Raw genomic sequence first — 23,805 nt, 5'->3', positions numbered from 1 at the left:
GGCGAGGCCCGGGGGGGCCGCGCGTCACGGCGGGGGGCGGGCGGGGAGCCCCCGCCGCGGGGGCGTCGGGGCCGCGCCTGGGCAGCGGGCGGAGCCGGAGCTGCTCCGCGCCTGGGAGCCTGCGCTCGGCTCGGCTCCGCTCCGCTCCCCAGCAGCTGCCGGCACGGAGGGAGGCGGGCGCCGCCGCCGCGCCGATGGGTCTGCTCCTGCTCCTCTGGGCGTGGGCGGCCGCTGCCGGGGCAGGTGAGGGGACGGGATGGGATGGGACGGGGGTCGCCGCCCGCCCCCTCGGGAGGAAACTTCGCGGGGCGCCGCGGTCGGGCCCGCCTTGGCCGGGCGTGGCCCCAGCGGGGGGCTCTGGGCGCGGCCGCTGGGTGGGCGTGGGAAAGTTTGCCGGGAGCGGCGCCCCCAGGGGCCGGGCCGGGCCGAGCCGGGGTCCCGGAGCTGTCCGCGGTAGCGTCCCGCAGAGCCGCGGCGGGGCGAGAGGCGGCCGGCGGAGCGCGGTGCCGGCCGGTGCCGTTCCCCGCTGCGGGGCCGGGCGCGGTGCCCTGCTCCCGGCGGGGCTTTGTTCTCGCCCCTGCCCCGGGGCTGCCCTGCGTCCCTCCGTGCTGCTCGTGTCTGTGCCCCGGAACATTGCCCTATGCGGTTACGGGAAGCGCGAAGGGATCGCTGCTTTGAAATTGTTCTTAGGGTTATCTCGCCAAAATGCACCGATCGTGAGAGGTACGGTATAATTGGGAGAAGGTAGCGCTCGCCCTTCTGACAGTGGCGGTACCGCTAGGTAGCAGAGAGACGTTTGGAAGGGTCAGCGGCTCGAAACTCCTCTGCTCGGCATTGCGAAGCCACTCAGAAAGTTCTTTGTGTGCAACAATTGCCGCTGAAGCTGCGAAAGGGAAGAGCAAAACGCCCCTGGTAGATACAGCCTGCTCCTTCCCGTCTGAATGACCGCACACGGCTGGGGGGGACACGACTTGGCTGTGCCGATCTAAAAGTTTCTCCATCCCCAAATAGCTCCTGCATAGGGTGCCACGGAAACCAGGAGCGCGTTGGGTACGTTGCATGGCTGCACGCTGGCTAGATGGAGCGTGGTGTGACTGCTGGTGATAAAGGCACAAGCAGAGAACACGAGCTGTCGGATCCGTAAAGTGGAATTAATTTTGTTTAGGGATTTCCTAGTGACATCATTTGTAATTATACAGCTTAATCCTCTAATCTACTGTACTGCCTTCGGTTTACGTTGGGCCAAATCCACCAAGTCCTGAGATGATTTCTGTACCCGCCCGCTGTCTGAATTAGTTGGAGACTTGCTTGTGTAAGCCCCTGGTTTAAAGAGAATGCCCCAATTACTTTAAATAGGAAATGAAAGCAACATCAGCCAGCATCAGGCCCGAGCTTTGCACGGTTCTCCAGTAAGAGCTTACAGGTTGATGGTTAATTTTTAGTTCAGAAAGGAGGAGTATTTCCAGCCTCCCCTTCTGCTGAAGGGAGGCAGCATAAAACACTAGATGCAAGTGCCGTTGATATGCCTGTGGTATCTTTCTGATAGACTGTGGGAGACCACAGGGGAAAAGGAGACTTGGTTATCGCACTGGAGCTGCTGATTTGTTGTTTATTAATAATTAACTAGGCTTTTGAATGTGTGCTGCAGCTTGAAGAGACAGCACAGGAAAAAGGACTAAAAATGGCTAGGTATTTAATGCAGTGTTAGGCTCATGCTAAATAGTTGCTGTGACATGAAAAATAGTCTCCTTTTTTTGGAAAGCATTTCAAAAGCTGGAAGGGGGCACACTGAAGTTGTCACACACGACCCTTCACTGGCATAAATAGAAGTCTGTGGAGCCACAGTGATCTATGTAGACTTGTTGAGCCCCAGGTACTCAGGCTGGAATAAACAGCTTTAATGGAGCAGCGGAGCTCCTGTGATTTATGGGAGGGCATATGCTTGCTAGATGCGGTTTCTGTCCTCATCCTGTTGATGTCAGTGGCGGAGCTTTCACTGATGTTAATGGGGTCAAGATTTGTCTTGCTGGATGATGTTTGTCCTCTCCATTGAGCAAGTTTTAGTCCCTGCTCAGTCTGCCTTCATATCAGTAGGTTCTTGCTGCTCCAGGTAGATCCGACCCCTTTCAAACAAGGAACAGCATACCCTGCTCTCAGCAGGGAAAGCAGACTCTCAGATGGAGCAGACTCTCACAATTGACAGCGTGCTGCTCTTCTTCTGAATAAAATCCTTTGGTAGAAATAAGTAGTTAAGTTTTTATTCTAAAACATCTTTTGCTTTTATAATTCTGGCCAGAAAGGTTGCTCCCTCTAATAATACATACAAATCTGTGTCTGGGGGTCGCAGCCCTTGCATTAGAAGAGTTGCTGTGGCTTGGGAATTGAATGGTAGGTAAGTTCTCTTGATGACTGGAGGCAGGTATGCTAAAAGCAAGTAGTCACTGGCTAATGTTGGCTACAGCAGGACGTGTATGTTTTTTCAGTAGCATTTTGACTGTGTGAGGGCGGTTTGGGACCAGAAGAGCTGGCTGGCTGTGCTTTCCATGCCTGTGTTTCACCCAGAAGGAGAAGGTGTTCTTGGTCCGTCAGCATGCACAGCATCAGTTGTAGCTTTTTGCTGCTTGAGCATCTGATACTAAAACCTGATGATGTTGCTGAGTATCTGGGAAGATTTTGCTTTTGGAGAGTTCCATCTGGTGTGATATTCTCTGATCTAAAGTTTCTACAAAAGATACTTATCCCCACATCCTTATGAAAGCACCGTGTATGTCTGCGCTTCGATATGTCAGCGTTCGTGGAGGTTCAGTTCGGTCAGATGCTTCTAGGTCTTGATTTTCATTGTAGGATAAGGTTGATGAAGACCTTGTAAAGCTGTCTCTTCAAGGTTTTTTGCTACTCAGCTCAATGTGCTATAGTGTCCTCTGTATTAGCACAGCATGTTATCCTGACAAGTTTTAATACCCAAGCAAAAGAAAAGAGAAACACTGTGGTACAGTTGATTTATGAGTAGAATACGTAACTTCTTGTTCATTCTGTACACCTCAGTAATTTCTTAGAGCCTTTCAAAGAATTAAAGTAGAGTATTTGCAGCTTAACTGATCCAGAAGCACAGTCCTGGAATTCTAAATGAATCAATTTAGACCTGAACATGGCATCCACTCAGTGGAAATCAATCTGGATGTGCTTTGCGGGTAACATCCTTGCTCCTCAGAAGTCTGTGGGAGTTTTACCATTGACTTTGGCTGTATCAGGCTTTCGTTCTCAGATCCTGTAACTAATGACATTAGCAAAACCAAAACCAAAACAAAACAAAAACATTCATTAGGAAAGTGCTTGGATCTTGTGTGAGATTTTTTGACCTATGTCTCAGGTACGGGTCTCATACGATATTTATTGCTATGTTGAGAGGGACTGCGGTCAGGCTGGCCTCTTTTCATCCTTTGAAAAAGGAGATAAGTTGAAAGCATTTGGTGTGCCGTGGCCATTAGGTTGCCCTGAACTTTTGAACATAATAACTTCAAACTGCTTGAATATGTCTCTTTTCTGTCAATTCCATTAGTTCCCCCGTCAATTCAAGGAGTAGCAGCCTTTTCCTGGGCGTGAGCCCTTCCTAAATCTTGGGCTTAGACTGGTGCTACTGCTGGTTTAGGTAAATGAATGTCCCTTATTTGTAGGTAGGCTTTGACATGCTCTGCAGGCGCTGGCTGTGCTTAAATGCAGAAGACACGGTTCATAAGCGTTATCAAACAATTTTGTGAATCACTCAGGGCTCTTTGATTATGGCATCTTTTGTCCTGCTACCATATCTCCTCCAGGGTCATTTTGTCCAGTTGGGAAAATAGATAATGTTTAGACGGAGCTGTAGGGCCTGTTCTGTTAGTCACAGCTAGGTATGAAATGTGAGAGGAATTTTCAGCCCTCACATCTCCCTGGAAATCATGTAGCCAATAGATGAGTGTTGCAAATCTCTTTCATCTTTTTGCATAGGTGCTTATGCTTTCATTTATTTATTACTTTTCAGCCTCAAAAAGATGCTGGATTAATGTATCAGTTTTATAATGTTTTAACTAGTGTGCAGTAAAAGCTATGGAAAGGATAGAGTTTAATTGAAAGAATTAGAAAAGAATATCTTCCCTCTTTCCTGCAGCAGAGTTACTGCCTTGTAAGTAATTACTGTATACAGGGTGTATGTGAAGATACTAGAAATGCCTGTACCTCTCCCTTCTTTTCATTACTTGATTTGAAATAAAAATTGATCTAACTTCAAGTCTCCTTCTCTTCTTCCCTCCCTCCAACAGCTTTAGGATTTGGAATGGATCCTGACTTACAGATTGATATAATCACAGAACTGGATCTTGTGAATACAACTCTTGGGGTAACGCAAGTGTCAGGACTACGCAATGCCAGCAAAGCATTTTTATTTCAAGGTAAGACACACGTCCTTGGTTCTCTTTTCCCACTTATATCTTCATGAGCTCCTAAGAGCTTTGGTGCCCGATTCCCTGTAACGGTAGTCTTAACTGTCACTCTTTTGCTGAAATGCATATGGCATTTTTTTGTGGGCTGTCAGGTCACTGACATTAGAGGTCTCTAGGGGAAGTAGTTTGGGCAGGTTTACAACACTTCCAGTACTTTTCAGACTAAGCATGTCCAAGTGGCCCCAGGCCTGGGCTCTGTTGTATTCCTGGGCACTGTCTTTCTGTCATTGTATACATGCAAGAGACACACAGAGCTGAAGCTATGTAGGTAAGAGAAGGCAGTTAATGTCTTGACACCAGTTAGTAACAAGTAGCAAACCTTTCATCAACTTTGTGAGAACTGTTAAAGTGAGAAAATCGGACCATGCTTAACTGTCAGAGATCGGTACCAGGCACAGAATAAGTCACTTTGAATTGTAATATGATTCTTCATTCAGTGTTCTAAGATAATGCTTGTGAGGTGTTATTTTTTTCCTCTTCTTATTTTTTCCCTTCTTCTGTAAGTGGGTGAAATGCGGTGGTCTTAGGTGAGACATCTCAGTCTGAGACCAAGTAAGAGACCAAGTCCCACGGAGGGGTAGCACTGAGACTGTACAATAGATTTATTAGATGAGAGAGACATTTATATCACTTGGGATTAACAGAAACATTATAGCACAGTTAGGAGCACTTCTATTGTGGAGGCTTCCAATGTTTGTTTTTTCTTTACTGTGCTTTTAGTATGTATTCAAGAGGGTATGTTAGTGTCTTAATTGTTGATCTCTCTCCTCTGTGGCTGTTCTTAGAGGCAAAAGATTATGATCTCATTTCCTTTTACTTCTGGATTTGCAATACCAACTGACTTTATTACAAGTAATAAAAGAAGTGGGTCTGTAGTCTTAGCTGACTTTTACCTGGCCAAAGCCAGTTCAGGTGCCATAGCAGATGCTTCTGGAGACCTAAGATCTTGTTAGTCATATTTCCAATCTGTGCTATGCTGAGTAGCAGAATTTTCATCGTTTGCCAGATTGATGTCCAGAGGATGGGCATTAAGTTAATCATAGAATATTATTCATAATCATTTAAAGATACGGATTGTTTTGCTTCTAATACCCCTGACTACAGTTTTATGTGTTGTGGATGAACAATACTGAAGTACAGTCATTCCTCTAAAGACTGCAAAGGCCTAACTGACTTTTGTTAGTATTATGTTAGTATTATGTTAGTATTTCCAATTTCCATTCGGTGCAGCTAATTACAAGTGCCCTGATGAAGTCTTGCAGTGAGCTTTCACAGAGTGGTGCTCAGAGCTGCAGGGAGAAGGACTGAGGTGTGTTTCTGGGGACACTGACTGAAAACCTCGATAATGAAAGTAGTTTAAGTAGTTTTGAAAGGCTGGAGGTGAAGATGTTATGCTTATTCTTTTTTTTTTTTTTTTTTCCTTGAAAGACTGCACCTGTAGTTTACAAACTTAAAGACTAGTGCAAAAAAAACCCATACAGCTTGTAAAGTTCACGTGAGCAGATAAATCCAAAGATAAATGTACACAGAAGCACTAAACAGAAGTTCACAATATGAAGTGAATATGCAATTCAGAGTCTCTAAGTAAATGAAGTTGTTTCCTAATTCCCCAAACAGAGATTATCCTTGTAAATGCCCACAGAAATAGCCCTATGCTTGGGTATTGCCTCTCGTACACAGCTTCTTGGAAGATGATTCGGGAAAGTCACTATCTTCACTTAAGCCCTTGGGCTAGGAGAAGACTGGAGACCTTTGGAGTATTACGCCATCCTGAGAGAGGTCTGTGAGGGATCTTCCATCCCGCCTGACAGCAGTAGCAGAAGTCTGAGGCTGCCCGTTGGCTGCTTCCCTTCTTGTTCATAGCTGGTATTTGTTAAATGTCAGCAGTATGTTGGCAGCTGTATGAATTCCCTTTTATAACAGGTAACTTACTTTACAGCTACAGTTGGGCTGTGTGCCAGGCCTTTGCCTGGAACTGGGAGATACTTAATTTTGATTCTTATTTTGCCATACAGTAAAACCAGTACAGAACCCAGAGGGATGTATGGGCAACTGCTATGTCTCAGGTAGAAGGAATCATACTTTTTCCTGTACAGGTTCACAGAAATCCCAACAAGGCGACAGTCCCGGGGAGAGGAAAGACTGGAAGTCAGTGCTTCCTTCAGAAACGTCTGTATCCTCTTGGATGTGCTGCTCCAGTGTCAAAGAGGCAGCCCTTTCTTTAAGCAGTGCTTTGCTTTGATCAATTCTTACCGCATGCCAGTAGTTGGTGAGCGCTGTGCCTCGCTGCTCCGGCATCACCTCTGGGGCTCTGGGCAGGGGAGGTCTCGCCTCACCTGGCAGGCTGATTGCTGAATAGGGAGCCGCAGTAGGAGACCTCTTCACTTGTGTGCTTTCACCACTCAGGATTTCCTAGTTTAGGAAAAGAAAAGAAGATTTTGTGAGCATGTTCTTTGGCGTGCAGCTTTCATGGGGACAGTTTTGCCCCCCCTTCTTTTGCCATGTCCTTACAGCAATGTAGTGGGGCTCTGAGCTTACACAAAGGCTCCCCAAGGAATGCTTTGTCTTGTAAGATGTGTTTTCTAAAATGACTTTACTAGAGCCGTTCAAACTGAGTGTGTTGCTTTGTGCATCCCTGGAAGTCTATATCTGTGAGGGAGAGAAATGGTAATTCTACCCCCACCCAGACAGTTCTGCATACTGCTGTAGTGGCAGTGTGAATTGTTTTCCTAGGCAAGATTCTTTTTCTGTCAATTGAGCTTTTTGATACCGAAAGCTTTATGAGTTCTGGGTGCACTCTGAGCTGTGTTTAGAGGCCAAAAAAAAAAAATGGGAAGAAAGAAAGGCATGGAGAAAGTGAAACTATTAAGACTACTTTTTTTTTTTTTTTAATCTGTGATGTTAGCTCTGTTAATGAAAGTGATTTGTTTGTTACAAATATTCTGGGGAGTACCTTGTGATTTGATTGATACTAGAGAAAATGTAGAAGGACGCATTTCCCTGGAAGGCTAGCAATTTCAGTCCAAGGTGACCTCAGTGAAGTACTCTGATTTGATAATAATATTGGTAGTAAGAGCTAAAACTCAGATTTCCATGTAAAATAGTTTTACAGGCAAAGAATCAAATTGAGCTCCGTTGTAAATTGTGTGACAGCGTGATAGACCCAAAGTGGCGATTCAGAGTTGTGGGTTGCCTTTGGGCAAGCAAGTCTGTTCCTAATTCAGAAAAGCATAGAAACCTGTAATTAAGTGCAATCATCTGAGTGATCCTGTTGGGCTTTATCTTTCATTATTAGAGTATTTCAGATGGATTTTTGATTGATCAGTTCAATTATTTGTGTTTCACTTCCATTCTCTGTGAAATGGGGATGAGGGAATAATAAAAATAAAAATAAAAAAACACAAAAACACACAAAAAAGCAAACGAAACTGAGTGCTGGCAGTAAGAATTAGATGAAATCTAGTTATCTAACTCACAGTTGCAATTCTGAGAATGGTCTAGCTCATAAGATCCCTAAAATTCTGGTCTTATTTATCATGAATTTTACAGAAGGAGTGGGAAAAAAATCCTTTTGTCCAGATTGGTTTTCCCAGCAGGAAGGGACAAAGGAGAGTGAGTGAAGACTTGTGACAAGAGTGCTCTTGGGAAACAGGGCTCCCACAGTCCCGGTGTCCAACACCACATCTCCTCGCCTTCAGCCAGAAACCGAAAGAAGTCAGGGAACCAGTTACGGGGGTGGGCTGGAAATCTACCTCAAAGAAATATATTGAAAATATTGTTCATCCACATAATGCATTGTGACAATGTCTTAAAAACACTGCATAAAACATTTGTGAATCCTATTTTTTCCAACGTCACAAGAAGATACTGAATTTCCTCGAACAGGACCACAGTATACATTTTAGTATGTCAAGAAACAGGCTGAACAATGACCTGCATAGCAGAACTCAATCCCAGGCTCTGTTTCAGGTAGCAGAGAAGCAGGGCTTGTTCTGCACCTGTAGGTGGAAACCTCAACAGAACCTTGAGTTCCGTGGCAGAGAAAGGCTTTAGTTATAAATCAGGCAGGAGTTGGTGTTGAACTGTTCATACTGCTCCTAGGCAGTGAGCCCAGGCTTCAGCCTGTTACGTTATGCGATTATCTTAAGCAGTGACTTTTGTTCAGTGCAGTCTTCTTGTGGAAGTAAAATTTTATTCCTTTTATAACCTGTCAGCTGCGTACATTTCTTTTTAATTCTTTTTCCCTCAGCATCTCTTTTGAACTGATGGAGGCTTAAAGCCTTTACTTATAAAGCAATTCCCACAAGAAGTTTATTAAGGTTTTCTCGTTCCCCTTCTTCACAATCTGGCAGTATTTTTCAACTTTGCCTTTAAATTAGGAACTATCTTTTTACTATGTATACTGTGTGTAGCACTTGGCAACTTAGACCAGCAAGAACTGTCCAAAGTCTACAAATACATAGTCCCTTCTCCCTTGTCTGTTTCTTTTTTTTTTCTCTCTTTTTTTTTTTTTTTTTTTTTTTTTTTTTTTTTTGGTATTAAACAACTGCTGGATTTATAAGGGAAACACCCAGCCTTCAGCTCCTGCAGCACAGAGGTTGTGCTCCTTCTTCCCACTTTACTGGTGACTGCTTTTTTTTTTTTTTTTTTTTTTCTTCCGGTACAGTCACAGCTCTGACAGGAAAGGTGAAAGAATAACAACTGTCTTGAAGAACAGAGAAAGGTAATCTTTTTGTGAGAAAAGAATGAATCTTGATTAGTTTCTGAAATGAGAGGGTTGTCCTGCTTCAGGCCAAAAGAGAGAGCAAAGCTGCAGCCCTGGGAGGTAAGAGGTGCCTCCTGGCAGGCTCCATTGCGCTTCCAGATGTGGTACGTTGCTCTTCATAGGTGTTTCCTCTCAGGATGTTATGAATTCTGATTTTTAGATAGCTTCCTCCTTGACTTGCTAATGACATGCTTAGAGAGTGGAGGTGTTTCCAGACTGCATCCAAGGGTCAGGAGAGTAGGCTGCTGCCTCAGTTCATCAGTGTGTCTGTCTTCTCACCTGAGCCTGTGGGCTGTGCCCTTTAGCTGAGGCTTTGCTCCACACCGGGCATTGAAGCTCAGTGTTGCCAGTGTGATGTGCAAGGTGTGCAGGCCGTGGAGCTCAGAAAAGAGCCAGGGACTGGATGAAAGGCAGCAGATAATGGCTCAGGGAGGAAACGTGCACTTGCTCTTCCTGGGGTGGATGGCTTGGAGGATTGTATTAAGTGGGAGAGAGAAAGTTTAATTTTAGAGTTTAGGGTGTTTGTCCCTCTATACATAAGACAATCAACCAGGGTCATTGGTTTTGGTGATCTCTCTGCTATGTTTATAGCAAATGAGAAGTGTAAGCAATATTGTTTTTACAAAGCAGAAATCTTTCAGAAGCAGGGAGGCACACCATGGCTGGCTCAGTCTTGATCCTGCCTTCAGCTGCAGTGAGGCAGAGCAGCTCTGTCGCTGCTTCCTTGCACAGAGGTGTATGAGGCATGCTGCCTCACTGGGGTGCTGCAGAGGTTTGGAGCAGCATTGGTGCTGAGCCTCCGCAGGCCTCTTCCTGCTGCGTCCCTCCCTCAGGAGAGCTCTCCAAAGAACGTGGGTGACCTTGCACTTGTGGAAAGGCAAGAAACATTTTTTTTACTTATTATTTTTTTAATCGGGTAGAGCACATCACTTGCCTCAGCTCATAGCTGTGTGCCTGTGTGGCCACTTGCTCGTGGCTCCCCCTCATCCATGTGGGTTTTTGCCCTTTCTTCAGCACGCTTACCCCGGGGCACCATCAGCGTGATAGAGGGGCTGAGTGGGGCCCTCGGAACTTCCAGAACCTTCTGGAACCGGCTGCCTCTCCTCACAGATGCCCGCCAGCCCCTCTGCTGTCAACCCCTCAGCACCCACCCCTGATATGGGTATATCTTCATGGAAACTCCGAAAGCTTCTCAAACTTGTGGAGTTTTTATTTATTTCTTCATTTATTTTTTTATTTGAAGGTGGGCGGTGAGGTGTTTTCCTCTCTTAAGTGCCCTGTTGTGTTAGTCAATGCCAGTTTTGCCCAGGGGGGTGTATGGATTTTGGATTTTACCTCATGTTTGCTGTGATGCCCAAGTCTAGAGTTAAAGGAACCTCGTGAGGGAAGGTCTGCAATGATAAAATAAAAATCCTTTCTATTTGTATGTAAAAACAGTACGTAAGCCCGCCTCTTGCCCCGATCCTGCAGTAACATTTCCTTCAGAGTTGCTGGAGAGTTCTGTCCGCTTTCAGCTCTTTGTCAAAGCTATGCTCTAAAGAACTGATAAAATAAGAGTTGAAAAAAATACCAGAGGGTTTTAGTGGCTAAATACAAGAGCCGGTTGGTTTGTGTGGCTGGGTGTACGTTGTTCCGTGGTGGCTCTGCATGTCGCTGTTCCTGTGGAGCAGCTGGGCCGGCTGTGCCTGAGGGTGGCGGAGCAAAGTGTGAATGGTGTGGCTTGTGGCTGTCAGCAGGACAGAGAGCAAGGGCTCAATTTCTTTTGGAGATGGTGGTTGCTCTCCAGCTTTCCACCCTTCCTCCCCAGACCTCTGTGAAAGCTTGAAAAGAGAGGTAAATCAATCTGGGAGTTTAGTGGCGAGGACTGGGTGTGTAAAGAGACGATAATGCAGCTGGGGTGAATGGGCTCTTCTGAGAGCTGGCGAGGGACAGAGGCTGATGCTGGGAGGTTGGTGGGGAGCAGCAGTCAGATGAGATGAACTGTGACAGGCAGGGCAAGGAGACGGACTCAAACCGGGAGGTGGAAGGGAGAGGAGAGAAGCAGCTGTGGTGAGGAGCTTGAGGCCAAGAAACAAACTGGTGATGGCCGGGCAGAGCATTGACAAGGACGATACAAGGATGCTGAGCTGAGGGGAAGGGACTTGGGTGCAGGGATGAAGAACATGGTGAGGGGAACCATGGACAGCGGTGGGGAGAAGCAGCTTGGACAGAGGTGAGGGGCTCATGCCCAAATGAAAAACCTGAGGGCTGAGGTCTCTGGCTGGCTGTGTGAGACTTGGGTAAAGGTTCGTTTACAGCAGAGACAGCATTAGGGCAGCGTAACAGGGAACAAGCACTGGAAGCTCAGATTTGGCAGTGCTGTAGGGTGTCTGATGTGCTAATTTTTAACAAATGTTTTTGGAGGATAAAACTAGGATAATGTGTATTTAATTAATGACTTGGAACCTTAATTTTGCTCTGCTTGGGTTGTTCACCTGTAAAGCTGAGGCACTAATACCCTTTCCTCTAACAACAGTGGTGTGAAAAAAAATTAATTGTTGAGTTTCAGATGCTGTGCTAGAATAATTAACTTGGTCATGGTCTGTTCTGTCTTCAGAGAAGGATTTGAACTTGGTAGATTTACTGTTCAAGGTCTGCCTTGAATAGTAAAAATAAAACATCACATCCTTGTTTGTCACACAGGTATTGTTTGCTCTTTGTTCTTTACTTTGTGCACTGACTGAGGCAGGGACCCTGTGGAAAGCAGCATGTGATCCTGCAATTGAAAGTGGCACTGTAACGCGTACCTCTGGAGGGCCGAGCTACGTGTCCCTCTGAGACTTGAAAGCTGACATCTGTCTAACTTTTTGTTTATATTTGTTCTTTTAATATAGCTAATCTTGTAATGTGTCTTTTATGTGCAGTGTATTTTATGTGGCAATGAAATAATTAGTCAAAGTGGGTTTTTATCTTCTGTAAAACTGACCCTTTTCATCAGAGGGAAATGACTGGAGTCAAAATACAGTGAGCTGGGTGAGAATGAGTGAAATGAATCATCTCCGGTGGAAGAAATTAAAGGTCACTTGAGACATAATTATTGAACAATGCTCTGAGGCTCTGAAGATAGATAAACTACTGTTAACTTTGTCAGTGCCCAGAAGTAGTTTTTAGAATACTCATATATACCCATCCAGCGTTCGCTGTTTCTGCTCTTGTTTAAATTTGAATTATGATAGAGCCTTGTCTAGGAGGAAAATGTATCCAAAATACTGATATGAAGATATAATTGTAAATCCTTGCAAAATTTCTTGTTGAGTATACCCTAATTTACCCGCCCCCCTCCCCCCAAAAAAACAACAACAACAAAGTGTGAACTAAAACAGAAACTTAGTTGCACTGAACTACAGTGGCCAATTTCCATTATTTTTCCTATCCTGAATGTTGTCATGCTGCCTTCTGTTACTTGACATTTTTTGGGTTTCCCATCATGTCTATAATGATTAGGAAAGAATTCTGAGCACACATTGACTCTGTCCTTGGCAGTTATTTTTGTTTTCCTGGGAGACAATAATTGTGCTGCTTGTCTATCTTCATTGCCACTGTGGTAAGTACAAAGGGCGATGTGGGAGAAGCACTTCAGTATTTCTGTAGTATGCTAAAAGCCTCAAATGCTTCTGGCAACCTGTTGACAAAGTCCTGTAATGAAGATAAGTAGAAAGAAAACAAAAGGTCTCTACTTTGCGCAGAGAGGGGGCTAGAGAAATTAGTTTCTGACTTTGCCAGTAAGTGTCGCATGCTTCCCCATGGCATGACCATCTAGGTCCTTAAAATTGGAGTAAATTAATTTAGATAAAAGAAAGAATAACAGTCTGAGTTTCTTCTATCTTTGTCAGAACGGAAACACAACAAAAATGGTCTCTTTTCTCCAGAGGATTTTGGTGAACTGATACTCTTACGTCTTATCATTCTGCATGCAATCAGGTTTTATTAACTACTTGTTTAGAAAAGGAGGGTTAAACCAGAGGAAGAACATCAAATATCGTACAGTGCAGGCTTGAGTGCCAGCCACAGCCCTGGGGAGCGATGAACACTTCTCTAAATGCAGAGGGAGGGAAAAGCAACGCTGAAGCACTGGGTTCTCACTGCAGGCCATGAAGGCAAGTGGCCCTTTATGGGTGCTTTTGTCCCCAGGAGGGGACTTCTAATTTTCAAAACAATTTTAATGGAAATTTATTAATATCTATTTGAGAGGAGTATTTACGTTTGTTCTGCTTGATTAAATTACTTCTAAACAGAGCTACAGCTTTTGCCTGGAAAGACGTGATGCTATTTAAAATTACTGTCAGATGAATGTAATGATGATGATTGTTTTTCAAGATTTTGTGCATTAAAAAGGTACACAAAGGCAGATACAATCAGACTAAATGCAAGAGCCAGGCATGGACCACTTCCCGTGGTGAAAAACCCTGCTGCCTTCAACTACCTATCAAGAATAGAAATTAGATGCTACTTGAGGCCTCAACCTACTCCTTCTATGCCAAATTTTAGATTAATCTTGCCACCTGCAGTGTGGGTGTATAAATGACACGAGGGGGACGTTTTTTGTCTCTTATTTTTCATTTTTGCCACATAAATGGTGCGAAGTAATCACAGCCTACTGTGTTGGTTTGTGGCATTATATCATGTGATTGCCTTGCATTTTGTAGCCTATTCAATGATACAAAATGTGGAACATTAGGATTTTTTAATAAACAGACAAAAAGTGCTTTTGGCACCTGGTGTCCACTGAAACATTAATCTAAATCAGTAGTTACGTAGGCTGTGTACCAGCTAAAATGAGAGAGCTGATTCTGTGCTTCTGACAACAGAGGGATCTGTGATCACTGATGTGACTGCGGAATTTGACCATAAACCCAATAGACCCTGTGGCTGAGCGCTGGTGTTCTCGCTTCCCCAGAATCGCACGTGGCAGTGTTCTTGTCCCCCATCCTCCCACCCTGCTTGATAGTGTTTCTTGTACATAGTTACAGCTGTGTCTCCCATTGATCCTCCATGCTATAAATAGGAAAAAATAGTATAGGATCACTTGACTGAGCCCAAGCCTCCCCCCCCCCGCCCCAGCATCCGGGTGACTCTTCCCTTTGAAGCTGGGAGTTTTCCACTTGGCCTCAGTGGGTACAGGCACCTCCTGCAGTGGACAAGTTTCTGTTGTAAAGCTTTGTTGTGTTTCTTGCTCCCCATCGCCGCCCCCCCCCCCCCCCTTTTCTTTTTCTCTTTGTGTTTTGTAACCTATAAGGCAGCAAAGACTCTGAGTGCAACAAGCATAAAAACTAATCTGAGAGGTTAAATGCTCATTGTTTCTATGACGAAAGACCATCTACAGATGGCATACAGACCTGCCTCTGCTTCTGTCTCTCCACTTTGGCTCGTTGCGCATAACGATATTGAAATTTTAGAGCCTGTTCTTGGGAGTAGGGAAAATAACCAAGCCAAGATGTGTGGGAGGAGAGTGGGCTTTATGCGTGTGTCATGGTTTTTCTTGGTCTGTGGAGGTCTCCACAGATATTCATCGTGCTGTTTAGAAAATGAAGCAGCACAGCCTTAAAATGTGGCATCTAGAGAATAATTTAGTAAATGCTGATGATTTGGAAACCTCACGTACTACAGTTTATCTCAAGTCTTTCTTTTAAGGGAATCTATTGACAAGTTGAGGGAGCAGGGCTCTGTGCAGTGTTGGTTACAGTCATCATCTTATGAAAATAGGGGAAGTTATTTAGGTTTACTTCACCGTGATTAATTATGAAGCCAGGAAAAAAAGTTTCTTTTTTTATAATAGCATTGCCCCCACATTTAAAAGTCACGGTCCTCTGTGTTAGCCTTTTGTTCTCTGATGCCGGCAGTGCTTTTAATGCTTTTTGATGTCTTGTGAGTACCAGCTTTCAGATGGGATATTCTGCTTTTCTAGCTTTATGCCATCCTAATTGTTTCGAAATGTAGTCATTAAAAAAAAAAAAAAAGTAAACATTATTGCTGGTGTTTTTGCTAAAGGCAAGAAATGCAAAAAAGGGGGACACATGTGGTGGTTCTATTTAAATAAAAGCTTATTTTCAGAAACAAAGGCTTATGGAGCAAAAGGGAGCTGTTAGTACCCCAAGCACGTTTGCTGTTACGGATGAACCCACAGCGATGGATGCTATCAAAGTTGTCATATTTTATTCATGAGTTGTGGTATGCTTGGATGAAATAAGAAAAGCAATGCTCCAAATCATAATTATGGTGTAAAAAGATAAAACAGTTATTATTGTGACATTTTTGAAAATTCTTAAATCTTTCAAATAATTCATATAAAACTTGTGGAGAATGATTAAGTATGTTAGCTGTGGCTACGATTCTTTGTTGGGGGGTTGTGTGGAACACTTCACAGAGGTGGAATTTATACAGATTTGGGGAGCATATATAAATGTCTGCTTATATGTGTTCCCAGAAACAAAGACAGCTAGAGTGTTGAATATAAACATAATTGTAAAGAGGCTGACAGCTGAAATTATACTTCAGTAGAGAGGGGCTTTGACAAATGTATTATGTCCCATGCTATTATCACGCAGTTAATAAATAAAGCAGACACCCAGGATTTAATTTTCTTTAGCAATACCGTGGAAGTGATTTTTCTGAGGTAAAGCAGAAGCGAAAATTAATTCACGAAACCCATTTGGTTAGTGTTTGTACAAATTGCGGACAGAGAATAAGGAAAAAAAAAAACATAAAATTTGAGTAATAAATGAGCTAAATGTTTTAAAAGTAATTAAACAAATGTTTAGAGTGTCACATCACTGGGATTTTTGAACCATGAGCGCACATCAGCATATGCTTACCTTGAACCTTACAGATAATTTCATTGCCTCGAGTTGGATTATTCTTGTGATATGGACTGGAAATCGGGAGCTCTGGGTAGGTGTAGGCAGATCTGTTAGCTGCCATAAACAGCATTAGGCACTGTAATCTCTCTCTGCACATGAAGAAACTGAGTCAGAGGTTGCTGAAACTTCCCTGTTGATGAACTACTGAATTCTGGTGTTCTGAAGTGTGTCTTTAAGAATGCAAGTCTTCAGCAGGGAGGCAAATTCTGCTTTCTTTGTGGCCCTGCTGAGCTAGACTGGGATTCTCAGCACAGCCATAATAATTCAGGCATTTTGGCCTCTTCAGCTTCTCTGGGATCTGGTACTTAAAATTCCTTTGAACATCCAGGTTCTGGGTTACCTGTGACTATCTGTCACATGCCTGTTAAACTTTGGAACTTTAAAGCAGGCGTACTTGATAGTATTTATTTTTAATACCTTGTCACAAAGTATGAGCAGCATTAATTATCACCTCAAAGAAAGAAGAGTACTAAATGAGAAATCAGAATTACTACATTTAGCTTAAAAATACAAATAGATGGTTCTCTGTACAGTCTACTGACAAAGCTGAAATTTGTTTCCAGAGTAAGAATGCGCTAAGGGTTGTAGTGGGAGTAAGGTGGTCCAAGCTGCAGTTATTTGTAAAACTTACCTTCTGTGTCTGATTTTTGGTTCTAGATGCTCCCCACCTTCTGGTACTGTCTTCACTTAGATGTAAACTTGTTCTAAATGCAGCTGAAGAATATGTTTTGTCAAGTTCAGTATGTGTTTGCATTTTTGTTAAAATCATTTCCGATTTGTTGGGACTGTGATTTTGAGCTTATCTGAAAGCATGTTGTGGAAGGGGAGTAAAAATTGCTGGGTTTGCTTTTGTGCAAAGTCAGAACAGGAGCAGTATTTTTAGGTGGCTCATTATCTTGTGTGGCATTAGCATTTAACATACTCTAAAATAAATCCCTGAAATGGACAGGGCTTCTGCAAAATGGCCAGCGTTTCGGTAATGAGTCTTAGGAATTACTGCTCCTTCATGCTAATGTTGCAGACAGTGGTGCTGGCTCTGTTTGGACTTCTCATGACTGGATTGCTACTGTAATCGTTACTTTTTTTGTTTAACTGTAGTTATTTTCACAATTTGAAAATAGCAACCTTTACCTTCATAGTCACGGTGATGTGACGTGCTGTATAGATAAACAGTAAAAAAGAAGTTATAATCGGTGATTCCTGCACTAATTAACTAACAAGGCATGTAATTTGATTAACTCACATGATTTAAGAGCAGATGATGTGCTGTTAGCAGTAGCGTAACTTCTGGAGCATTTCTACCAGCACCGGAATAAGCAGTTAATTTAAGGGATCATCCATTTGTAAATAGTCTTGATTTCAGCATGAGTCCCTCGAGGACACAGCTGAGCCAACTTGAGAAGGCGAGCCTGAGCCCAGTAGCTGTGTAAAAGGAACCAAGGGAAAGGGGCTGCCCGAGCAACAGGTGATGTGTAGCGCTCCTCACACTGAGCAGCGTGGCTGTTCGTGTCAGGAAGCCTGGGGCAAAGCCAGTTGGCTCACTCAGGTTTTCTGCTTTTGCTCCGTACGAGCCACGTGGTCTGAAGACGGCGTCAGTCACTGCATGATGCCTGGGCCTGCTGCTCACATGTCTGTCACCACAGAGACAACTCCAGCACTTGCCTTGGTTGTTCGGTCTGTTTGCGTGGAAAGACAAGGGCCCGGGAGACAGGAAGCCTGTAGATAGCAGAAGAGGGCAGACCCTGCAGTGTAGGTTTTGCTACTGCTCTCCGCTGCCCTGCTTTCCCTGTCCCTTAGAGCACCTTGTGTTGGCTGGGACTTGAGGAAGCAGGCGGCTGCCTTCTCTTATGGCACGTGTTCATTTCCAAGTCTTGTGCAGGATCTGGTGCTCTGCTTGCTGCGGAGTGCTCAGTTTCCCTGGTTCAGTTTGAAATGCTGATAAAACAAACAAGAGACTTAGACTTCCAGACAACAACATTACGAATTTGAGTGTGGTCATTCTAGCCAGTGCTCAAGTTGAGCCAGCTTTCCAGAAGTGAAGAGTCCAACATTAAGCTCCTAAATCAACTAAATTATTGCTTGGGAAGAAATGATGAATTGATAAGCAGTCTCTGATTTCCGTAGCCACTCAAAAGTCTGGACTTGTAGAGCTGGGTTTGCAATAGCTTTGCAAAATAATGGAATATCTATATAACTTCAAATGCTAGATGAATGTTGTTAGGTGAGACCTAGTCATAAAGTAGTTTGCAAACATGTACATCACCATGACAGCAATATATGAACACTTATTGCCAGGGTAGTTTTGCATCATGCAAAAGGAGAGTTTACTTTGAATTATACTGTTTTCCCACCTTCTTTAGCAGAACTGCTTTTGCTGTATAGTCATGGGAACTTACCTTTGTAACATTAGCTATTCACCCTGGTAATTGCTCCATCCTCTAATTTAATGAAAACCCATTAAACCGAAACAATAATTAAAATGAGACATCATCTCTGTAGGAGGTTTGCATTTTAAAATCACCAAGCATTTCACTGCAGATGGATCTTATTCTTGAGAAACAGTGTTTGAAGCAACATGTAAAAAGTGATTTATAATGAATAATCATAATTTAGAAAGCTGTGCTGTTGAACATAATTTCCTACTGTTTATTACTGACTCTGAGTGGAGCTAGCAAGGCAGAAGCGAGCAGAGCATTTAGAATGACTTTTTGTGCGGGTGGGAACACCTAGAAGCGAAGAGGTACTGGTGAGAAAACATCCTTCCTTCCTCCAGCCTCCCTGGTAGCATAGTTTTAAAGAGCAAGGAGGGGATTTTTGACCCCTCCCTGTGTTACTGGCAGGGGTCCCTGGGGAGCAGCACGGTACCTGCTCAGCACCTGCACACAAGCGTGCGTTGGTTTTCCTCCCCTGGCTTGGAAGCAGTGTGGGCGAGCAGCAGGCCTGCTGCTGGCTCTGCGCTTAGGTGACAGCCAGGCACGCTGCTGCGCAGCCAGGGGCCCTGGCGGTGATAGCCGAATCGGGCTTCCAAGGTGCGCTGAGGGATTTGTGCCTCTCTGCCTGTTCCCATGACAGGAGCATATTGCCAAGTCTTGCCTTCTGTTGGCATGTGAGGAGAAATGGTGTGAATCTTCCTCCTGCAGCTTCAAAAAAAAAAAAAAAAAAAAGGTTGTCTAGCGAGAACTGCGTTTTGCCCTTGCTAGGCAGGGAAGGACAACTACCTGAAGCGTCTTCCTGCTTGGCAGTGAAATGACTCCTTCCTGGGAAGGATCCCTGTGGCTGCTGTTAGCATCCTTCTGTAAACTTCTGGATCAGTTTGTGACCTGTCTGGGCTGAGGAAAGGTGTTGGAGGAGCAGGAAGCAGTGGGCATGAGGGGCTCTGTCACCAGTAGTGTGTGGGGGTGGTTTGTTTGCTTGTTTTGCTTTTGACCATTTGTTAGAAAGAAGAATTGTGTGGACCGATGTACAGAAAGGAGTCTGTGCACTGGATCCTACTTGGACATGGAAGCTTTGATGAAGCCCCTGCCTTCACTGAGAAGGGTTTTGTGACCCTGTCTTGCATTTCCATTCTGGGCAGCTTCTGGAAACGGCCTACGCTTGTTTTGGATCTCATTTCTACTCTGTTCTATTTTTGGAAAGCTGCTGTCTTAAAAATCGAGCATTTTTTTTTTTTTTTTTTTTTTCCCCTTTATGTGGAGATTTAAGTCTTACTGGATTTTGCCCATAGCAAGGTAAAAGCCAATATGCTGCAGTATTCAGTTCTCTAATGGCTGTCACTGAGATTTGGATTCTCTGTCGTAAGGTTACTTTCTACTTGCTTGGCTGGTATGACTGTGCGAAGGCTATTCTGAAAGCGGATTTAAACAAATAGCTTTGAAATGACTGAAGTTAGCAATAAAGCACTATGTTTTGCGTTCCCTACCAAAGTAAGGAAGTAAAAGGAATAAGTATTCAAGCAGGCTAGTTAATGCTGAAACATATCTATTGTTTCAGAGAATATGATCTGGTTTAGAACTGAATTTTAGTATTTTTCTCTAAGGGAAACATTTACTAAAGAATAACGATTTCTCGGATGGACTGGGATTCAGCTTGCAAGAACAGCTATATTTGTCAGTATATTTGTCATTGCTTAAAACTCCAGCCCAAATGGCCGCATAATTTCCTTCCCCTTCATACCATGGATTATTGACAGTGACATCCAAGTAAGTTTGGCAAGAACTTTGCCTACTTTGCATTATTTTCTTTCTCTGACTCCTTTTGTCAGCTTCTTTGGGGTGTTTATTTTCTTGCCCTGTTTCCAGTGGAGCTGGAGCCAGCATCTCCCTCTCTCTTACTTGGGGCCTCTAACTCGATCGAAGCTACAAGTGACAGAAGTCTGAGGATTTAATACTTAGTTCCCTGAGCTGGTGCTATGTAGAACAGTGGAAACCCACAGAAAGATGCAAACTGAGGGCAAAAATCAGCTTGCAGAGCTGATCTCAATCCTGAGTAGTGAAATAACAGGAACTGGAGTCACCCCTGTCTGATTCAGGCAGGTGGCTGAGCATGGGAGCTTGCTGCCACGCAGCAGGGAGCTGGCGGCTGCCTCTGCTGATCCCAGCCATGGTTTCAGTGCTGGATCCTGTCCTGACTCCTCCTGGCCTGGGTAGGGCTAGGCTGGGGCTGAGCCATCTTGTGGGGCACCGGGCAGCCGGGGAGGCATGGCTATGTCTCTGGGGATGGCACCCCCAGGGAGGTGCTGGGTGTAGCTGGGTTGTCTCTCCTGGCACACTGCGCTGTTGTTTTGTGTTTGGTGCTTCTCTCCTGGACCTGGGGTTTACTAGTGTGGGGGTGCGGTATGAAATCAAACAGTGGACATGTGCTCTCTTTGTCATAGGGGTGTCTTCTGCTTCTCTGTTTTGATAAAGGTAGAAAGTTTACTTGATGCTCTGGATGATTTTTATCTGTTGAACTTTACAATAACTGTGTAAGCTTGCTTTTTTTTTTTTTTTTTTGCTTGTTTTCTTTTAGAAGCATTCTGCTATGTTTAAGAAAACCCTCCAGACAGTCAGTATTTCAGATTAAGAAAATATCACATAGAAGGGCATATGAAAGTTGTATCTACTTTTATTTATTTATATTATTTATTGCTGAGATTGTATTATCATTCAAGCATGAAGCGGTGTTTCACTGAAGATTACTGTATAAACCTATATTGTTCTATATTATGTAGGAAATACGGCATTTCATTACAAGCAGACAGTTATTTTTATAGACAGCATAAAATGTATTTTCCCCCTCAGGCACCTGCAGCGAGGAGGTGTATCCTTTCTCAGGGTGGTAGTGTTGTTATTACTTTTTTTAAAGCATGAAAATCAACTTGCAAATAGAAAGCTCTTACTCCAAGTGGATCATAATGCCAATTCATGAGTGTGGTGCTTTCTGCAGAAATCGTGCAGAACACAGCCCAGTGACATACCCAGAGGTGGTGTACCACTGCTGGAGACATGGCAGGGAACTGAGGCCAACGTGGAGCTGCCTGGGCCCTGTCTTCGATGAAGCCTCATGCAGCTCCAGACTGCAAGCCCTGGCGTGTGCTTGGCACCCCAGCAGCCCGTCACCTCTGTAATGCCCCATGGAAGCAGATTTCTGCATCCCCGCAAACCTCTATGGGCTCCTCTGCTCAAAAATCCAAGCACCAGCTGTTGCATTGCATCTGTCACATCAATGCAGAATTGCTGGGGAACCCCCCTTGTTGCAGTTACCGAGGTTTCCTTATGTCCAAGACGTTTCTGCTGGAGTTTCTACCACTGTGTTTTTTTTGGCTGTCCAGCAAGGGGATGTTCCTGTGCACCGGGACCTCCTTAGCTTGGCAATGAGTAGAGTTACTCCAAATGAGTAACTGCCTTCTTAGGGATTTTATTAGAATAGTGTTGCAAATCACCTAAATAATGTTTGCTTTTTAGTGGTTTGAACCCAAGATTAAATGGGCTAAAGTTGCACCGGGGAGGTTTAGGTTGGATGTTAGGAAAGACTTCTTTACCGAAAGGGTTGTTAGGCATTGGAATGGGCTGTCTGGTGAAGTGGTTGAGTCACCATCCCTGGAGGTCTTTAAAAGACGTTTAGATGTAGAGCTTAGTGACATGGTTTAGTGGAGGACTTGCTAGTGTTAGGTCAGAGGTTGGACTCGGTGATCTTGGAGGTCTCTTCCAGCCTAGATGATTCTGTGATTCTGGAACTTGATGATTTCCTAACTATGGCATATACTGATTTTAACCAACAGAGAGTTAATGTAAGGTGTATTTATGCTGTGTTCAGGACTGTGAACTGGTCTAGAATATAACACAGTATTTCCAAGTAGGTTTCTAACTGGAGTAGTCAGTGCTTTGGTTATTCAGTGGTGATTCTGACTAAGAAGCTCTAGATTTTTTGTAGAAGGTTGGGTGGACAGGAGAGGAGATGTGACTTTATAACTTGGTCCCTCTGACGCTGTTTTTTTTTTTTTTTTTTTTTTTTTTTTTTTTTTTTTGCAAGGCTTGACTGAAATTTTTACATGTATGTCCCACTGAGAGCACTGCCCATGTTTTCATGTGATTTTTCTTTGAGAACCTCAAATAAGCAATATTTTATTTCTTATGATTGTCACACCTAAGGAGAAAAAAAAGGGGAAAAAAATACGTAAGATTTTTAAGTTATAAAGGTTCTTAACATTCAAAATAAGAATAACTCACCTCAACTTTCAGCATTTGGAAACTCTGTCTTTGAGTCTCAGTTGCACCTCGGTACTTGGTTGTCTGTCTGTAGATAGCTGACTGGCTGTGTGTTTTAAATTGTCGGAGTCATTTATAGGCAAAAGTGAGTTAAGTTAGTGGGGTAGAGAGTACGCTTACCCATTTGGTGTAATAGGGGAGAACTTCCTGCTTTATGAGATGCACAGTTCTGTGTTTCCTGTCAGCTGTTCCAAAGAGGACTAGGGAGTATTTATGACCACTAATAACATCTGCTAGGTAAGGTAGGTGAGGATAACGATACAGTTAATTAAATCTTGTAGGTGAATGCAAAATCTACTCTTCTGTGCTGGCTATTTTCTTCTTCTGTTCCCCTTTATGTTGACAGTGGAAACTATTTCTGTTCTCCGAAGCTTTGTCCTCTTATGATACAAGTGGCGTTGGAGAGACGAATAGCTTGATGCTGTAAAGTGGACCTCATATTTATTTATCAGGTGAATTTGAGCCTCTGGCAAAGATTTTTAAATGATGACTGGTGATCTTTGATGTCTAATTTGCAGTACTTTTCAGAGGTGAGCTTCTCAAAGCACAAGTGTGTTATGCATTCTGAGTGTGTAGGCTCATTTGAAGGGCTGTAGCTGTGCAGAAGAAATGGAGACACCCAATTACAAAACATGCTTGAGTACTTTTTCCTTGGAGTTTGGTTTCAGTCCATGGCATTCCCCCAGTAGTCTGTATTTCTGAGTTTCAGGCAGTTTTCAAGCCAGTCTCTTCTCTTTCAGTCTGCAAAGCCTCATTTAATGATACTTTTTTTTTTTTTTTTCCTCCCCTGCAGTGGAATTCTGAATTGTAAATCTTGTCAATCCTTTGTGTGTTATGGCATTCATGCTGGGCCAGATTCTCAGGATTCAGTAGAGTTATATGGTTTTCTACCAGCTGAGAATGTGTGTTGGCATTTCTGG

General features: G+C 43.8%; 1 protein-coding gene across 4 annotated transcripts in view; it reads left to right on the top strand.

Moving 5' to 3' along the window:
* NELL1 (neural EGFL like 1) overlaps positions 1 to 23,805 on the top strand; it is a 291,463-nt gene that overhangs the window by 792 nt on the left and 266,866 nt on the right. For 2 of the 4 annotated variants that reach the window (XM_035328007.1, XM_035328006.1), the window contains exons 1-2: positions 13 to 243; positions 4,299 to 4,427. In XM_035328007.1, coding sequence (XP_035183898.1) covers positions 195 to 243; positions 4,299 to 4,427 — 178 coding nt within the window. In that variant the 5' untranslated portion in view covers positions 13 to 194. Of the gene's footprint in view, positions 1 to 12; positions 244 to 4,298; positions 4,428 to 23,805 lie in introns of those variants that run through there. The other 2 variants (XM_035328008.1, XM_035328005.1) reach the window with 2 other exon arrangements.

Source organism: Oxyura jamaicensis, chromosome 5 (genome assembly GCF_011077185.1).
Source record: "Oxyura jamaicensis isolate SHBP4307 breed ruddy duck chromosome 5, BPBGC_Ojam_1.0, whole genome shotgun sequence".
Lineage (NCBI taxonomy): Eukaryota > Metazoa > Chordata > Aves > Anseriformes > Anatidae > Oxyura > Oxyura jamaicensis.
This window is presented reverse-complemented; position numbering and strand designations above follow the sequence as displayed.